The following is a 16457-nucleotide window of genomic DNA, read 5'->3' as shown; positions in this document are numbered from 1 at the left end:
ACCTACAATGATCATCTGTCCAACTGCTGAGCCACTTCTGCTGACCATGTTAAAGTTGTTAAAGGCATTGTCCAAATGTCTCTTCAATGCTAACAGGCTTGAGGCATTGACTACCTCTCTAGGAAGCCTGTTACAGTGTTTGACCACTCTCTTGGTAAAGAAATGTCTCCTAATGTCCAGACTAAAACTCCTCAGGCTCTCAATTTAGAACCATTCCCATGTGTCCTACCACTGCACACCCCAGGGAGACCAGCTCTTTCCTCTTCACTTTCCCTTCTCAGGAAGCTGTAGGGTGCCATGAGGTCACCCTTCAGCTTCCTTTTCTCCAAACTAGAGAAGCCCAAAGTCCTTAGCAGCTACTCGTGGGACATTCCTTGCAGCCCTTTCACTAGTTTTAATAACCTCTGGACACATTCAAGGACCTTCACATCTTTCTTAAATTGTGGAGTCCAGAACTGCACACAAATGTTCTTAAAATAATCTGGATCTGCCATCTTTCATTTTCATTCACTATCATTTTTTAAACCTATTAAAAATGAAAGATAAACTTTATTAGAGATGGTGCTAGAGCACATTTGGTATACATTCAGTTGGTAGCCCTTTTAAACTTTACATTGTGGTGGTTCAAAGATAAGCATTTAAGGAAGAAAATGTGAATCCAATTACATATAGAAAATGTTTTCTGCTATATTTTTTTTTTTAATAAAAGCAGATCTATGGCAGCAGAAGCACTGAAGGTCACCACCTTTCTGCATCACTGCTAGCTAAAACTGTCCCGTCCTCTTTGTTTTGGTTACTTTGAGTGGGAATTTCAATACTTTGAATTAGAAGCCTGTGGGTATGAGGATAGCGAGCAGAATGGGTAAGTTTCTAGACTTGAGTTTATTTAATTTTTTTTTTCCACCGCTGATTTCATTATGAGTAATGAGATTTTCGGACCTTCGCTTCTCGCCAAAACCAATAGGTCTTAATGCCTTAATGCTCGGAAAAAACCCGAGCCCTTCCTGGGAAAAACCCCCTCTGACTGACCCTGTCTCTTGTTCCCTCCCCTCCTGGGAATGAGCGCGGAGGTGCTGGATGGTAGCCCGGGGCTACGCTCCCTCCTCCCTGACGAGCCGTCTCTGGGCCGGGGGGTCCGGCGCCAGCCCAGCTCCTTCCTTGGCCTCTCCCCTGGGGCGGCAAAGGGGTGAGCTGGCTTCCTCTCCGCTGCCTCTGTAATGCCCGGGCCCGGCGCTGGGTGAAGAGGTGGGGATGCTCCATGAGGGGGGTGTCAGCCGGGCCGCGGGGACTCTGCTCCTGGGGCGCCCGTAGGCACCACGCCGCTCCGTTGCGTCACCGCCCACAGGCTCGACCTGATTGGCTGAGGGCGGTGCCCATCCTCTGGGATAGCCAATCGGACTCTCCCAGCTTGGCGGGCGCCGGGGTGCCGTGGCCTCGTTAATGCCCGGGGCCCGGCCCCTCTCTCCCGGCAGTGACGGCGGAGCGGGGAGCGACGGCCGCTCCGGGTTCGGGGGCGGGCTGCGGGCTGCGAGAGGGCGGCCGGGGCGTTCCGGCGGCCGGGCGGGCTTGTTTGTTGGCTGCTGCTGCGGTCCCTGTAAGGCAGCGCGGATTTACTCTTTTAATTCTCTGCAGCCAAGCGTGGGGGGAGGAGGATTGAGAAGGTGGGGGTTGTCTAGAGGGGAGGAAGGTGCTGGAGCCCGAGGGTTGCTCCCTCGGAGGGGTTGTGCTGGTGCTCTCCGGGGATGGAGAGGGGTTGTTGGGGCTGAGGGGAGACTCCTTGAGGAAGGGAGCGCAGAGGGGCTCCCGTGGTGAAAGGCCGGAGGTGGGTGGGTCCCGTCAGGGGAAGGATGGTGGCGTTGGGGCTCGGGGCAGGTATAGGGGCTTCCCAGCAGAGTGGCAGCTGTGAGGCACCTCGTGTGTGTGTGTGTTTGTGTGTGTGGCAGCTGTGAGGCACCATGTGTTTGTGTGTGTGTTTGTGAGAGAGAGAGAGGCGCTGGGTACAGTGCGGGGGGAGGTGCTGCCCCCCCTCAGGGCAGCCTGCTGTGTTTATGGGAGATGCTGACCCGCTTCTGGGGAAGCCTCTCCCTCCTTAGGAAAGGCCGAGAGACTTAAGGGCAGCGCAAGCTGAGCAGGTGAGCTTGTGCTAGTTGGAGCGAGGAGTCCTGGGAATGACCAGGTCTGTTGGTCAGACCTTAAAACTTGGGTGGAAGCTCTGCCGGTGTCAGATGATACCCTGAGCACCTTGCTCTCTTCTCTTCTTCCTCCTCTTGTTGGGGCTCTGCACTGCTGCTGTTTTATACTGGGTCCAGGTCTGCTGTCTGTGTCCTCCGTGGTGTCCCAGACGTTTCAGTAGATTTCTGTGCACTAGAACTGTGGTAATTGCAGTCTAAACAAATTTCGGGGAGCAAATGATATCCTGGGACATCGGGGAGACAAGAAACTTTCCCTTGTTGGAACTGCAAGAGCTGTCTGCATTTGCACCTTTTTGGGAGAAGGAAGTTGGTAGCTTTCCCAGCCTGTTTGAGAGATGTGTGCCCTATTTTCTTGTACCTCTGAGAGCAAGTGGTGGCTGGCATAACCACTTGCACTTGTGGTTTCTTCCTGTGTGAGTGCTTGGTGTTTCTTTTCCTGCAGGTAACTGGCCAAGAGTGTGTGGTGGTCTCTGTGCAAAGCAACTCTTGAATCTGTGCTGGGATTTGTAAAGGTTGTTCCTTGGCCATAAAAAAGGTGAGCAGGATTATTTCCATGTGTTGCTCTAAGGCTTTCTAGCTGAAATGCTTCCATAAGTGGAATGATGTTTAAACAACCCTCTGACTGCCAGTCTTTTATAAAATTGAGAACGGGGATTCTTGATGATCTTTTATGTAGCTGAACTGGTTTTTACGGTACCCAGGTGATCTCAGGTCTTTGTATGAGGTTGGGGGTGTTTGTGGTATTCATTGATTTTTATTTATTTATTTAATTTTTAAAATTGTTTTTGGCCAAAAGTACCTAACTAAGAACATATGCAAGCAGGTCCATCTCCTCTATGGTTGGGCTTGGGTTTTGTATTGGATCTTAACTTGATATTGTAAATTGTGTTATCCACAGGAAGAGATTACTTGATCAATTAGACTGAACAATGAGGTATCTGAAGAGGAAGAGGTTTTTTTATGGGGCTACATTTTCTCTAGTAGCTCATGCTGTGAACTCAGTGCAGTTTTTAAACATACCTATGTAATGCTGGAGAAATATCACTAGATTTAGGTGGAAATGCTACATGATACTCATTTTGTTATAAAGTTGGTATCTTAAAGGGTGTAGATTAGTATTTTATCTGATGTGACATGACACCTGAATGCTAACTGTAGTTGTTTTCTTAATTTGGAATTGACTATTGTGTGTGGAAAAAGTGGAATACGCAAGGGATTTTGCCTGAGGTACTCCTTGTCACGCACAAAATTCAGGCCTCATTTTCATGAAATCACAGGAGACTTTCCCCTGTATTTACCAACTGTCTGTTGTGTATCAGACAATACAGTATTTCAGTAAAAATCTGTCAGTCCTCAAGGCTTTTTAATCCTGATCTGTACCAGTAGTCAGAATTTTAGAGCTGGGGAGTGGTGTGTAGTGTTCTTGTGTGAAGTAGGCTCCGTCTCCTGTGGCTGTACAGGAGAACTAAGTTGCTGCTACAGTCAAGATCAAATTACTGAGGGTGTTAAGGAATTCAGCTTTTCTATATGCTTTTGAAAATGAATGCTGACAGTGTGCTGGGTCTTTCCCAAGACTCAGAGTGCATGAGCCTAACTAACTGGCCTAATTCAGGATCATAGTGGACCTGAATTAGCAGCTCCAACTGATTTGAGATGATGGGAGCTTCCATAAGAGCACGTCTTTTATGGAAATCTAGTACACAGTTAGGTGTGCAGGAATCAGACTTCAGTCTCCTGTTGCCTATGGTTTTGTGAGCACTTAATACTCATTTGAATATACAGCAATCCTCCCAGAGCAGAGAGTTGTATTTTTTTATTTCTTCCCTTGATCTCTCCATTGCTATCTGTGACATCTCAGGACAGGGTGGTCAGGTGGGGCTTTCTGAGTTGCAGTGCTGGGTTAGAGGCATCTTTTGGGCATTACACAGTCTGCCAGAAGAGCTTTGGCCACACTGGAAGAACTTGGATGAGTGGTCAAAACCCATCTTCCATTGAAGGCAGTCCAGAGGTGGTGCTGCTTAAGTCAACAGGAGCAGAGAAATGAGTGTGTAGCTGTCTGTTATTTAATGAGGACAGCAAATATCCCATGTGAGCCCACTGCAAAAGTGAAAATATGAATCCAGGTGCCTGAGAACCTGGTGTTGTAATTCATAGACACAAGAAGGAAAAATACTCTTGGAAGTAAGGAAGGGGATGGAAAAATCTGCAAGATCACTTCTGCATTCAATGAGATGAGGATTCACTATCTGTGCATTGCATCCAAGAGTAGCTGTGCAGTGTGGGAATGATAGAGGAGGTGGCAGCCTGGGGAAAAATCAAGCTGAGACTGGCATAATTATCTGGACAGAATGGGGATATGAGGAAATAAGTTATGCAGAACATGGTTATGGTGACATCTCCCTTGAGGAAAGCTAACAAGGTTCCGTATATTGCCAGTTCCAATTCTTTAGTCTTCCTCTTCAGTTCCTCTGGCTGAGGATCACAGTTGCTTTCTGTGCCTCCATTCCTTGCAGCCAGCGTGGGTCTGGGCATCTCTTAGGATCATTGGCTCCATGGACAGTGAGGTTTGCTGCTCCAGTTGGGAGCCTCCTGTGCTGAGTGAGGTTCTGTTTAAGCACTTGAGGGAAATGGGTAGGCAGGAGCAGGTGGTACAAATCTGCTACTAATGGATTGGTTAAGTGTGCTAGTTGCAACAAGCTGGGTGGAGGGTGGTGTTTTTCCTCCCACATGAGAGTGGGAAGGAATTCAACTTACCAGATACTTACTCCTTTGGTTGTTTTGATTCTGATAGTTGTCTACTCTTTGCTGCCATATTACTGCTTGTAGTGCATTATCTGTGGGATGTTTGATATATTTGTGTCTCTCTCCAGATCCATCATTAGATGCTAGATCAGTTGTCATCTGTGCTAAGCTGCAACCAAAATGGCAAAGTACAGACTTGTTCTCTTAAGGCACGGGGAAGGAGCCTGGAACAAGGAGAATCGCTTCTGCAGCTGGGTGGACCAGAAGCTGAGCAGTGATGGAGTAGAGGAGGCTCGGAACTGTGGCAGACACCTCAAAGCACTGGGCTTTGAGTTTGACCTCGTCTTCACCTCTGTGCTTAGGCGCTCCATCCAGACTGCATGGCTTATCCTGGAAGAGATGGGCCAGGAGTGGGTCCCCATTCAGAGTTCCTGGCGACTGAATGAACGTCACTATGGCGCACTGATCGGTCTCAACAGAGCAGAGATGGCTCTGAATCATGGGGAGGAGCAAGTGAAACTATGGAGGAGAAGCTATGATGTTACCCCACCTCCCATATCTGAATCTCATCCTTACTACGAAGAGATCTACAATGATCGCCGGTATAAATGCAGTGATGTCTCTCAGGATAATCTCCCAAAGGCTGAAAGTCTGAAAGATGTTCTTGATAGACTCCTTCCCTATTGGAATGAAAAGATAGTGCCAGAACTGAAAAGTGGCAAAATGATCCTTATCTCTGCTCATGGCAACAGCAGCAGGGCATTGCTGAAGCATGTGGAAGGTAAGGGTCTTCCTTTTAGCCTTTCATTCTCCTTGCTCAACTGCTTAGAGCTTTGTCTTGTTCTGTAGGATATATTACTTACCTGGCCAATGTAACACAGTGTCTGTGGTCTCCTAGCAGAAATGAAAAGGTTGGCTTGTTGGAACAAGAATTAAACTCTGGGAGATGTTGAAGGGGGAGAGAATTAGGTTAATGTAGGTATGAAAAGAGCCAGCTGCTTTCCCCTTGTTTTTCACTGCTCATTTTAAAGTACTTTATTCAGACTACTTTTGTGGTTGGTCTAGACAAACTCTTCAGGCTCTATTTTTTTGATTTATTCAGCTGCTTTCTTGGGAAGGTTGAAGTCAGTTCATTGAACAGGAGTTACTGTAACAGAGCAGAATGAAGTGCTTGTCTTGGGTTGTAGAAGGCATTCTTGGCTGTTCCTGTGGTGGGTCAGTTCATTCCTTAGAGTTCTTTGCTTAAAGCTGCTGGTATGGAGCTATGCAGAGGGTGGGTACTTGTTAAAGCTTTTGCAAAGATTGTTTTATTTCCTAATATAGACAATACTAATAAACAGCTAAGTTGGTAGCTTAGCATAAGATTGCTTATTCATTTGGCAGCTGTAAAGGACGCAATTTATTTTTAAGTCATTGCTGTATTCTTTATTCCCCTGCCTCTTCTTTAATGACATGGCTTCAAGTGTAGGTCATCCTAAAGTGCAAGATGGACTGTAGTAATTTCTTTGTGGCTAGAGTAGAATTGAGTGACTATACACTATGAAAGCAGCCTGGTAGGGGTGTTGTTGTAAGTATACACAGACTGGATTGGGCCCACTCTATGTTTTAATTATAAAATGCTCTGGTGCATGCCTGTACAGCTCTGACTCTGCTGAACACTTTTTACCTTCATGCATACTGGAACAGTCAGGACAGTTGATGCTTTAGCAGGGGACAGAAGCCCAGGGAATAAGCATGTACAAGTGGCTTCTGGAAAAACTGAGATTGTGAATTCTGGGGTACAGATTGCTGCTTGGAGGAAGGCTGGTTCAGCCACTTCCACCAACATGGACAGTGTGGTTGTCCATGCTATAGGAAGTGATCAAGAAGTACAGAGGAGGAAGGGGCACAGAGGGTCCAACAACCATGATGTCTTCATGGTGAAAAGCTTCAGGTTGACCAGAGCTTCAGCAGAAACCTTGGGCCACTTTAATGTGCAGACATGCACCAAGGCTAGAGCTGGCAGCATCAGTGACTGGTAAAGGTTATTTTAAAGTTGGTATGGCTGGATTCCTTGCTGCCTTGAAATTGCAGCTGCTCTAATTTGCACTGTTCTCTCCAAAGCTTTTCCTTGGGACTGTCTTCTAGGTGTAACTCTTCAAGGACTGCCCACACTCAACTAAAGTAGAACAGAACTGTCTCTTTTCTATCCTACCCTATACCTTGTCCCTTCCAGCATATGCTTACATGGGGAAGTGTGAGGAATCCTTGGCAGAGGATCTAGTTCTGTTGACCAAGGACTTTCCACCAGCAGTGGAGGTTTCTGCAGAGCTGGATCAAGGGTCCCATGAACAGGACTTTAAGACTCTTGTTACTGCAACTTTTTGTTGTTTTTTTTTTTTTTCTGAGCTCCAGCCTGTATCAAGCTGGATTTCAGATGTTTTTTCTGAACTGCTGACTGTCTCTCCCTTTCTTTCCTAAAAAGTTGTGAGCTGCTCTGGAGCTTTGCTGGACCTGATTCATCAGTGCTTAAAGTTTGTCAGTCTACTTACAGCACCTGGTGTGAGGTGGGCTTGGGTTTTGCAGACTTTTTTTTTTTTTTTTTTTACAAGCTTAGTGTGTCCTGCACTTAATTGGAAGTTTTTTGGCCCCTTTTACATGGAGATGTGTTTTTTTAATGTATTTAGAAAATTTGGCTCTAAATGCCTCAAGCAGCAGAGCAGTCCTACATGACTGGTGGGAATAGCTAAATCACACTGATAACTTTAATCCTGGAAGCTGCAGCTAAGACTTTAACTGGCAATAAATATGAATGCTTTCAGTTTGATCTGATTCTAAGTGTTTCAGTGTGAAATATAAAGTCTTTCTTGAAAGACTTCAGAGTATCCTAGAAGTTATTATTTCAAGGAGGTACTATTTTTTTCTTTAAACAGGTCTGCAGTTCTCCAAATCTAAACATTTTCCTTGTAATGAGTAACTGGTAAAGAGCTTAAAATGTAGACCTGCATTCTACTTGCACACAAAAATCAGGCCAATATGGCTTTGATTGTGAGTTTGGATTTTGTTCTTGTTTTATCAGTGCTCAGAGTGGACCTCTCATTAAGGTATATGAAATGTCTGTAAGACCTCTCATGGTTTGCATGTGGGGGGCTTAAGAAATGAAACCCCAGTAGTCCTTCTGAAAGCAGTATTTAATTCAAACTGGACCATATTCTTGTAGGCACACAGAGATGGGAAACAGCTTGCTCTTCCATCCTGGTGTGTTAAGCAACATTTCTCCTAGAGGGAGCTCCTGAAGACGTTTGTGTGAACTGTTGTCAGTATTACCTTCTTCTAAGTAATATGAAATTGATAAATACCACCCAGGACAAGTGTGGCTGGTTTGTGCAATCCTGCCAAAAAGAATGTTGAAATCAGATTTTTGTAAGTCTTCAACTGAGTTTGTCCACTCCTATCTGCCCTCTACCACAGCCCAACTCTGAGCTGTGCAGGCTGATAGGGAGTGGGTATTGTGGTCGATTTGCCATGTTGTCTCTACTGTTTTTTCCTCCTTAAACTCTTCCCCCTCTCCAGCATGGGGTCCCTCCCATGGGAGACAGTCCTCCATGAATTTCTTCAGTGTGAGTCCTTCACATGGGCTGCAGTTCTTCACAAACTGCTCCCCCCCATGGGGTGCAGCCCTTCAGGAACAGACTGTCCCTCTGTGGGGGTCACAAATCCTGCCAGCAGACCTGCTCCAGCATGGACTCCTCTCAACTGGTCCACACTTACCTCCTGGAGTCTGCTCCAGCTTGGACTTCCCATGGGGTCACATTCACCTTTTCTGGAGTGGGGTCCCCTGTGGGCTGCAGGTGGATACCTGGTCCACGGTGGACTTCCTTGGGCTGCAGGGGGACACCCCACCTTACCATGGTCTTCACCATGGGCTGCAGGGCAATCTCTACTCTGGTACCTGGAGCACCTCCTCCCCCTCCTTCCCTGCCCTGGTTGTTTGTGTAGTTTTCTTTCACATATTCTCACCCCTCTCTCCTGGCTTCTGCTATGCAGTGAGTTGTGGGTTTTTTTCTGCTTTTTAAATATGTTATCACAGAGGTGCTACTACCATAGCTGATGGGCTGGGGCTGTTGGAGCTGTTTGGTATTGGCTCTGTCAGACATGGGGGAAGCTTCTAGCAGCTTCTCACAGAAGCCACTGCCCAGTGCTATCAAAACCTTTCCACACAAACCAAATACAGACAGAAAATCTTGGCAGACCTAGGGGTGAAACAAAAGTAAATAATATGCTGCAGCCATGGTTGTAGCCTACCCATCTTCCTCTGTCTTTCCTTAAAATCTGTCAAGTGAGCTAACATTCTATAAAGATTATTAGCCTGATTCTAACACTGTGCCTGCTTCCCTTTTCTACCCTCCTTTCTGTCCGTTGCCAGCTGCCAGGGAGGGCAGAATCTAGTCCTTAATATTTAACTTCTTAGGCTAAGGCTTTTGGTTTTTTTGTTTTTTTCATTAAGCTTGTGGTGAGGATCCTATGATCTGATTTAAATCTCAATTAAAAAGCACCAATGCTAGAACAAGCCCATTGTGGTTGCATTAATTGCATGAGGTCTTGTGTGTTTTGTTGCATGAATCATCTGGCCTCAAATGTAGTTGACATATAGAGGAAGAGAGGTGTAGGTATTCTCAGTAGCTGTTGTGGTTTCTATGTTGCTCTATTGTAGGAGGGAAGGAACTTTAGGAGGAACAGGTGAGAGGGAGGGAGAAGCTGAGCCATCCCTTGTGGAAGTTGGCTGTAGGTGTTCAAAATCAAGCCAAATGATGTTTGCCCCTGACTTTCCAGGATACAAGTATTTCAAAACACTTAATGAGCTACTTCATGAGTTAAAGGTGAATTCTTTAGCTTGCACAGAGATATTACTGTTCTCTATTTGATCACCCAGTTCAGTTAAATGGAGCATGAGTGATCTGGGAAAGAATTTGGAATGTGATTTTGAAAGATCTTTGTCATAAGTGCTTTACCAAAGCCTTACAGTGTTCATGAACCAAACTGCTTCCTGCTCTGCAGCTGCTCTTAAGGAACGATGTTTAGCAGGTGCTCATGAGAGAGAAAGTGGGAGATGTCCACTCGAGGAATGTAGTTGCCCATTCAGCATTTTATCTGGGGCCCTGTGGAAGACATGAGTACTTCAGTCATGTCTGGGGATTCTCATGGCTGTAAGTAGACTAGTTTTAAACCTTCTTGGAGAAAGACTGCCTCCAGCAATACATTTACTCTTCAGCAGTGCTGAGACCCAGGCTTTAGTATTCTATTGTAGGGAAGAGTGTTGCTTCTTGAGTGATCTTAATTTCCATTTCACCTTGTAGTCAGCAGTTGAATCCTTGCTGTGGTTGCTCCCTTCTTCTCTGTGAGACAGGGTGGGGTTGTGACACAGGCTGGCTGAGATGAAGTGGAAGAAAAGGTCACTTGGCTATAGTTATAGGTCGTGAAGTAACTGGATAGCACTTCATGCTTGTAATGGTCAGAGTGTAAGATGTGATCTCTTTACTGTCCTCCTAGCCTACTGGGAGGAGTCTTCTGTGTGCATATTGCCTGCAACCAAAGACTTTGTGTGACAAGCCCTATCAGCTTTCCTGTTTATTAAAGAACAGAAGTACTATGCAAACACAGTAACAGTGCTGAAATAAAGCAACAGGACACTACAGTTCCTTTAGGATCTTCTTGGGGCGTCAACTTGCATTTCCAGCCTTCTGGCTGTGAGGCAATGCTTTTGTAGGAAGAAGAATCCTGAGGAGAAAGCCCACATGCTTGCTGCAGCTTGTTTTTTCCTGGACAGTGCTGCTTTGCTTTGTTGATCAACACTAGCTGACACTTGTGTGGTCACTTTGTGTTCTGTAAAAACAGCAAAATGCATTTCTGAATCCATGTAGTTATAGCTAGTTTTCTTTAATCCACCTTTAGAGGAAACCTTTAAATATCCTGGCTCCTGACCACATTATGTGGTTTGCCTAAATTCTCCGGAATGACTTCATCTGCTTTGTGTATATCTGAATGGTTTAGTCTGGGAGACTGAAGTTGAGAGGTGGGCAGAACATTTCCTGGGGTGAATAGTGCTTGTGCCTGGTAAATGGACTGAGTGTTTTTTGTTGATTTCTATTTGGTTTTAAAAGTTTAAATGCTCCTTGAGTACTTTTTTGTAGGTCTGTGATTCTGCTGACTACAGCAGGTGAACTACTTATCCCTTATATACAGGGCTTGCTTTAGCTGGCAGAGTGACTTTTCAATCAACCAGTGGTTCAATGTATAACAAGGTGTAAGCTTCTTGTGAGGGTTTGTCTGTTTTTCTTGCTCCATGCTCTTCTGAAACTTAGGGCTAATCTACAGCTGAACTGAGTGCTTAGGCTAATCAAAACAAAACAAGTCACTGCAAAGGTTGAATGCTTGTGTGGTCTCTGTGTAAGGACATAAAATGATTCCCAACTCATGATTAGTTATTTTTTCTGACCTGTTGTCATCCCACTGAGTGGCTTGACTTCATGAGTTTTCCTGTTAATATGTTGGCCCTGCTTTTCTACCCAATGTGAAAATCCCTGGTAAATTTGCACCTGTAGGTTCTGAGCACCATCTGTTCTGTCAGCTGCTCAAGAGGATGTGTGCAGCAAGCAAAGGATGTTGTTGCAAGCACCTTGATGTAGTTTATATGGTGTCTTCTTTTTAGAAGCTTGTGTATATTTTCTAAGCATGAATTAATAAAGGCTGTCTTGCTTTATAGCAGCAGGCTGCTGCTGTGATCTGTGCTTCTAAAAAGTGAAGAAAAAAGAAATTATTGACGTTCCCAATGACACTAGCTTTCTTTTTCCTGAAAAGTTTTGAAGAATAATGTTTTTGCAGTCACTGCTTCTCAATGCAACTATTTAGATCTTGTGTGAAAACTTTACTAGGAGGTTTGGTCTCAGAAATCTTGGATACTCTGGAGACTTGGGAGTTTGAAGTAAAAATAACCATCAATCTGATTGATATTAGATCCACAGAATATTTTAGTTAAGCACAGCTGGGTAAAGTAAATTTTGTTACCAGGTACACATTATTTTAGTGAAGTGGAAAAACACAACTCAAAGCATTTTCCTAAGGTGGCTTTCCCCTTTCTTTTCTTCCTCTCTCCCTCATTTGAAAGTGGCAATGGGTATCCTGTATCTAGAAATTCTGTCAGCAGTATTGTAGGCAAGATGCTATAAACTTGATTTTGAGAAATCAGTGTGGGCAGTGATCCTTGCATGAGAAGAAGCAAATGCAGATTTTTAAGACAGCTTGTGTGAGAAGCTTTGCATAGAAAATTTTAGAGAAGTATTAACCTTGTTATTCAGTCTTTTTAAGGAAGCTGTTTCTATTGATTACTTAGCAGAGGTTGGTTCATGTCAGAGTAGCAAAAGTGGACTATAATCTTCTGTGATGCATGAGTTGGGAAGGTATGAAGGAGAACGTGTTGTCCTCAGTGCCCTGTATTAAAGGAAAGATATAGTCTCCAAGGCAATTTCTTCCTGATCATTTCATCTCTGTATACTGGAAAACAAAGAAGCTGTCTTCACCTCAATGGGAATTATCTCCTTTACTTGTTCCTAAAGAATAAACTAAGCTGTGGTCTAGCTGGGAATTGACCCTTGAGTAGTCATGGAGGCCCAAGCATGTCCTTGTCTGTTTTAAGGCTAGATAATCTAAGAAAAAAGGCTGAGATGGAGAGATAATTAGGAAGCTGTTTCACTAGCTGTAACTTGTTTTGTTTTTTCTTTGGCAGGCATCTCTGATGAGGACATCATCAATGTTACTCTCCCCACTGGTGTGCCCATACTTCTTGAACTTGACGAGAATCTGCACCCTCTGGGCCCTCACCAGTTTTTGGGTGACCAAGAAGCTATCCAGGCTGCCATCAAAAAAGTGGAAGATCAAGGGAAAGTGAAATCTGCTGAGAAGTAAAATCCCACTGACTAACGCAGCTGTTTTCAAAGTGTTGTAATAGGTGATTTATGTATGACTGCTAGGTTGCACTGTCTGAAAGTCTCAATTTCAAGCACTAAATCAAGGGACAGTTGTTGAGTCTCAGGCTGGTAGATTAACCCTCTGCCTTTCAAAAACTGGAATTTAGATCTCACCTTGAGGTTATGGCTACTGGAAAAAAGTATTAAGAGATCAGTCAGGTAATGGAAGCTTGTAGGGCAGTCTGCCCCAGATACGGGGTTGAGAATGTAGTACAGAAATAAAAAGATGTTACTGGTGTCTAGCAATAATCAGATCTGACCTGTTAAGGGGAATAGCATCATCTTACTGGACTAATTAAGCTCAGGTAGTTACAGGCAGCAAAGCTTTGTCACTAACAAAATGGCATCACATAGCAAAGTTATCCAGTATGATGATTCTTTGTGAATGGCCATGACAGTTTCTTCTGGATAGAGTTCCTTTGCTCTTTCAGAACACTCTCAGCTCTACAACTCTTTGCCTTTGTATATTTATTCCAAAGCCAGTTCATTGTTCAGAGGAGAATTTTGTAGAGATGTTCAACCTGTTAGAGTTACTATAGTAGTCTTTTGTTAGACTATATTCCAGTTTCTAGGGAACCTAGAAGAAATTACTTTTCCTCCACCATGTTGGCAAAGCCTAGCATGACTGCATTTTTCTGGCTTGCAAAAATATAATTTAACTCAGACTTTAGTCCACAAGCTAAGCACAAAGATTTCCTGCTCAGGGTTTTAAAGAATTGCATAGCTTTTAGTGAGTGACCTGAATAGCTTTGAAACACCTAAGTAGCATGTATTAGAGGTTTGATCATCTCTTAGTCAAGTTGCTAGAATAATTCCTGTTTATCTCTGTAAAACTGGGTATAGGCAAATCCCACTCTAAGCCTTCCTGAGCTGCAGAGGTCTCTTGATTAAACATGTTCCACAGTAAAATTACCATGGCTTTCTCTGAAGGTCTGGAAGAGCTGTATAAGGTGTTTGAAGTGTGTTTCCTGGGTGCAGCTCATTCAGCCGTCACACTGGTAAGGAACAATATTCTGCCATGCCTCAAAGTATTCTGTAAAACTTCATAATCACAGCTTGATTCCTGTTGTATTGCATTTGCAATTTGCACTAAATTCAAACAGTTCATACTGTGGTAGTGTAGCATGTATGGCAGTTTGATGTTTTCTTTATGTACATGAGCATCAGGATAATTCCTCTTTTGAAGACTTGCTCTAATCTTCCTTGCAAGTTTGAATTTGTTACTTAAAGTTGGATCTGATCCATTGTCTCAACACGAGCATCTGGATTCTGACCTCAGGTACCAACATGGGTGACACTTGAGTATGTTCTGTTTGAGCTGAAAGTGTTCTAAACATGGCCCAGCTACAAATCTCAAGAGAAGTTGATGAGAATTCCTTTGGTATGATGATAGTATAAACTTTCAAAATTATAGAGTAGCTGTTTTTTTACAGAGAGCAGTTCTGTGCCTCATTTCTTAAGTGTGAGAGGATGTTTTATTTGTTTGAGGAGAGCAGTGTGACAGTGTGGTGTGCTGGTGTGCCTCTGGCAGTCTCCTGGATACACAGAGGTAGATTTTTCCAGTTCTGATGCCAGCTTACGTTAGTGTTGCACATGTTCCATAACAGATCTTTTGCTAAATGGTAGTTTCTCTTTCATGAATGATGCTTGGGCTTCTCTTCTGTGGTTTTATTTTTATTTTTTTGTAGGAACAAAGCTGTATGTTTCTCTTTAAAATGAAGCTGGTAGGTTTCCTCTGCCTTTGTACAAGCAAGGATATTTCAGTGTTGTGGGTTTTGGTTTTTTTTTTTTTAATTTCTCTGAAATACTACTAGCATCTTCCCTGTTACTCTTTTGGCACTGGAGAGTTTCTAGTTTTCTGCTCACAGAGTAACTCTGTATCTTACTTGATACCCTCCAAGTCAGTGTTCCCCAGTTAGGTGGTTGATCAGTGAATTTCACCTGTCAATGTGCTGAGGAGAGGGCCACTGGCACTCAAGTGATTACATTCTTCCCAAAAAGTTCAATAATGTCAAATTTCAGTATCAAGTAAAAGTTACTGCAGACTTGTTAGCAAGGCAAGCTGAGGCACCTGATGTCAGTGAGAGCTGCAGGCAGGCAGATCTCTGGGCTGACAGGCGTGGGCTCTCAGTGTCCATATTGCCTTTGGCATTGTGGCATTGTAATCCAGAACTTCTTCAGGACTTGAGATGCATCTGGACTATACTTGGAAATTAACCTGGCTGAATTAGGAGATAGACTCTCCCTTTCTCTTAGAGAATTCATGATCTCTTCTGGGGGTAGGGTGGGGAATGGAAAGGTGAATGAGTGAATGTAGAGAGCATTAATATTTCTTCTTGCATTTGAATGGGTTAAATTGACTTAAAACAGCCTTTCAAAGGGTCATGGACAGTAAAAAAAGAGAAGTGGTGTGATGTTTTCAGGTGGCACTGATTCTGCACTGCTGCTTGAGACATGAATAGCAATGGTGCCCTGGAAAGTTTGACTACATCTGCTTTGCTTGTGACTCCAAAGTGGTGACAGGATTTTATGTGCACGTCTGGCAGCAATATCATATCACAAAATTATCAGATAGAATCAATTGGGGATTTCATTGTGCTCTTTAAGATTTTAATGCCAGGATTGACTCCTAATTAAATTCCAGATTCATAAATGTGTATATTGAAGAACAGGCACCAACTTCTATCAACAGTGGCATGAGGATTCCTGATCTTCAGAGACAGCTAGATTATAGAGGGAGAATTGAGACTCTTGCAGGTAGCTTTTCAGTTCTTGGAAAACATTTTCACTGATTCATTATCCCTTAAAGTCCTATAAGGTAACTGTTGTTTCTGCAGTTGACATTATGGGTGTGGTTGATTTGGTTTGTTAATGCATTTTTAAAGTTGTGGTTCAGTAGCAGTAATAGCTGTAGAATCCTCTTGAAAAGCTTTGTAAATATGGTGGAGTTAGTAGGTTGTTTGTAACTCAATAAATTCACCCGAAATACAGTTTGGCTTGGCTTCAGTCTGTTTCTTTTGATCCCTTTCCCTTGTTTCCTTTCCAGGCCTGATACAAAAGTAAAACTTACCTTCAGAGTTCCAGAACTCATCAAGCACTTGTTAATCACACATCATGCAGTCATTTGGGTTAAATAGTGTTACAGCAAACACTGCCTCATGCTTACATGTAAAGATGTTGAACTGGAGGGCAATTACATACCTGTTTGAAACTGTGGGTTATTTGCATAGGAGCACCTAATTAAACAGTTCCAGAACAATGGAGCTGTAGAACAAATGTTCTACAGTTTCCCATGCTTGCTTTTTCTTTTAATGAGAAGCATTATTTTTTTATGGTATATTTAAAACTATACCTTCTGGAGACAAAGCCAGCTTCTTTGCTCTTCAAAGTACTGTGGTGTCAGCAGAGTTTGACTAGAGTGGTAAGTGCAAGCTGCTGCAAACCTGCTGAGGGCTGTTACTTGTTTTTCACCTTCACACAGATGGCCTTGGATGCTGGTATAATGGGAGGCAGTGTAAAG

General features: G+C 43.7%; 1 protein-coding gene across 3 annotated transcripts; it reads left to right on the top strand.

The window, feature by feature from the left end:
• Nucleotides 1–1179: 1179 nt before the first annotated feature.
• Nucleotides 1180–15927, top strand: BPGM (bisphosphoglycerate mutase). Of its 3 annotated transcripts, none has more exons than XM_030456037.1 (4): nucleotides 1180–1245; nucleotides 2635–2727; nucleotides 5063–5715; nucleotides 12697–15927. In XM_030456037.1, exons 3-4 carry the CDS (start codon nucleotides 5115–5117, stop codon nucleotides 12873–12875), a joined length of 780 nt encoding a protein of 259 aa, XP_030311897.1. In that variant the 5' UTR covers nucleotides 1180–1245; nucleotides 2635–2727; nucleotides 5063–5114; the 3' UTR covers nucleotides 12876–15927. The 3 variants fall into 3 exon arrangements, with proteins under 3 accessions (XP_030311897.1, XP_030311879.1, XP_030311886.1); XM_030456019.1 differs by lacking the exon at nucleotides 1180–1245 and adding an exon at nucleotides 1467–1594; XM_030456026.1 differs by lacking the exon at nucleotides 1180–1245 and adding an exon at nucleotides 1472–1661.
• Nucleotides 15928–16457: the final 530 nt, after the last annotated feature.

The sequence above is a fragment of the Calypte anna genome, chromosome 1 (assembly GCF_003957555.1).
Source record: "Calypte anna isolate BGI_N300 chromosome 1, bCalAnn1_v1.p, whole genome shotgun sequence".
Classification (NCBI taxonomy): domain Eukaryota; kingdom Metazoa; phylum Chordata; class Aves; order Apodiformes; family Trochilidae; genus Calypte; species Calypte anna.
The sequence above is the reverse complement of the archived record's forward strand: the minus strand, read 5'-3'. Positions and strand labels throughout refer to the sequence as shown.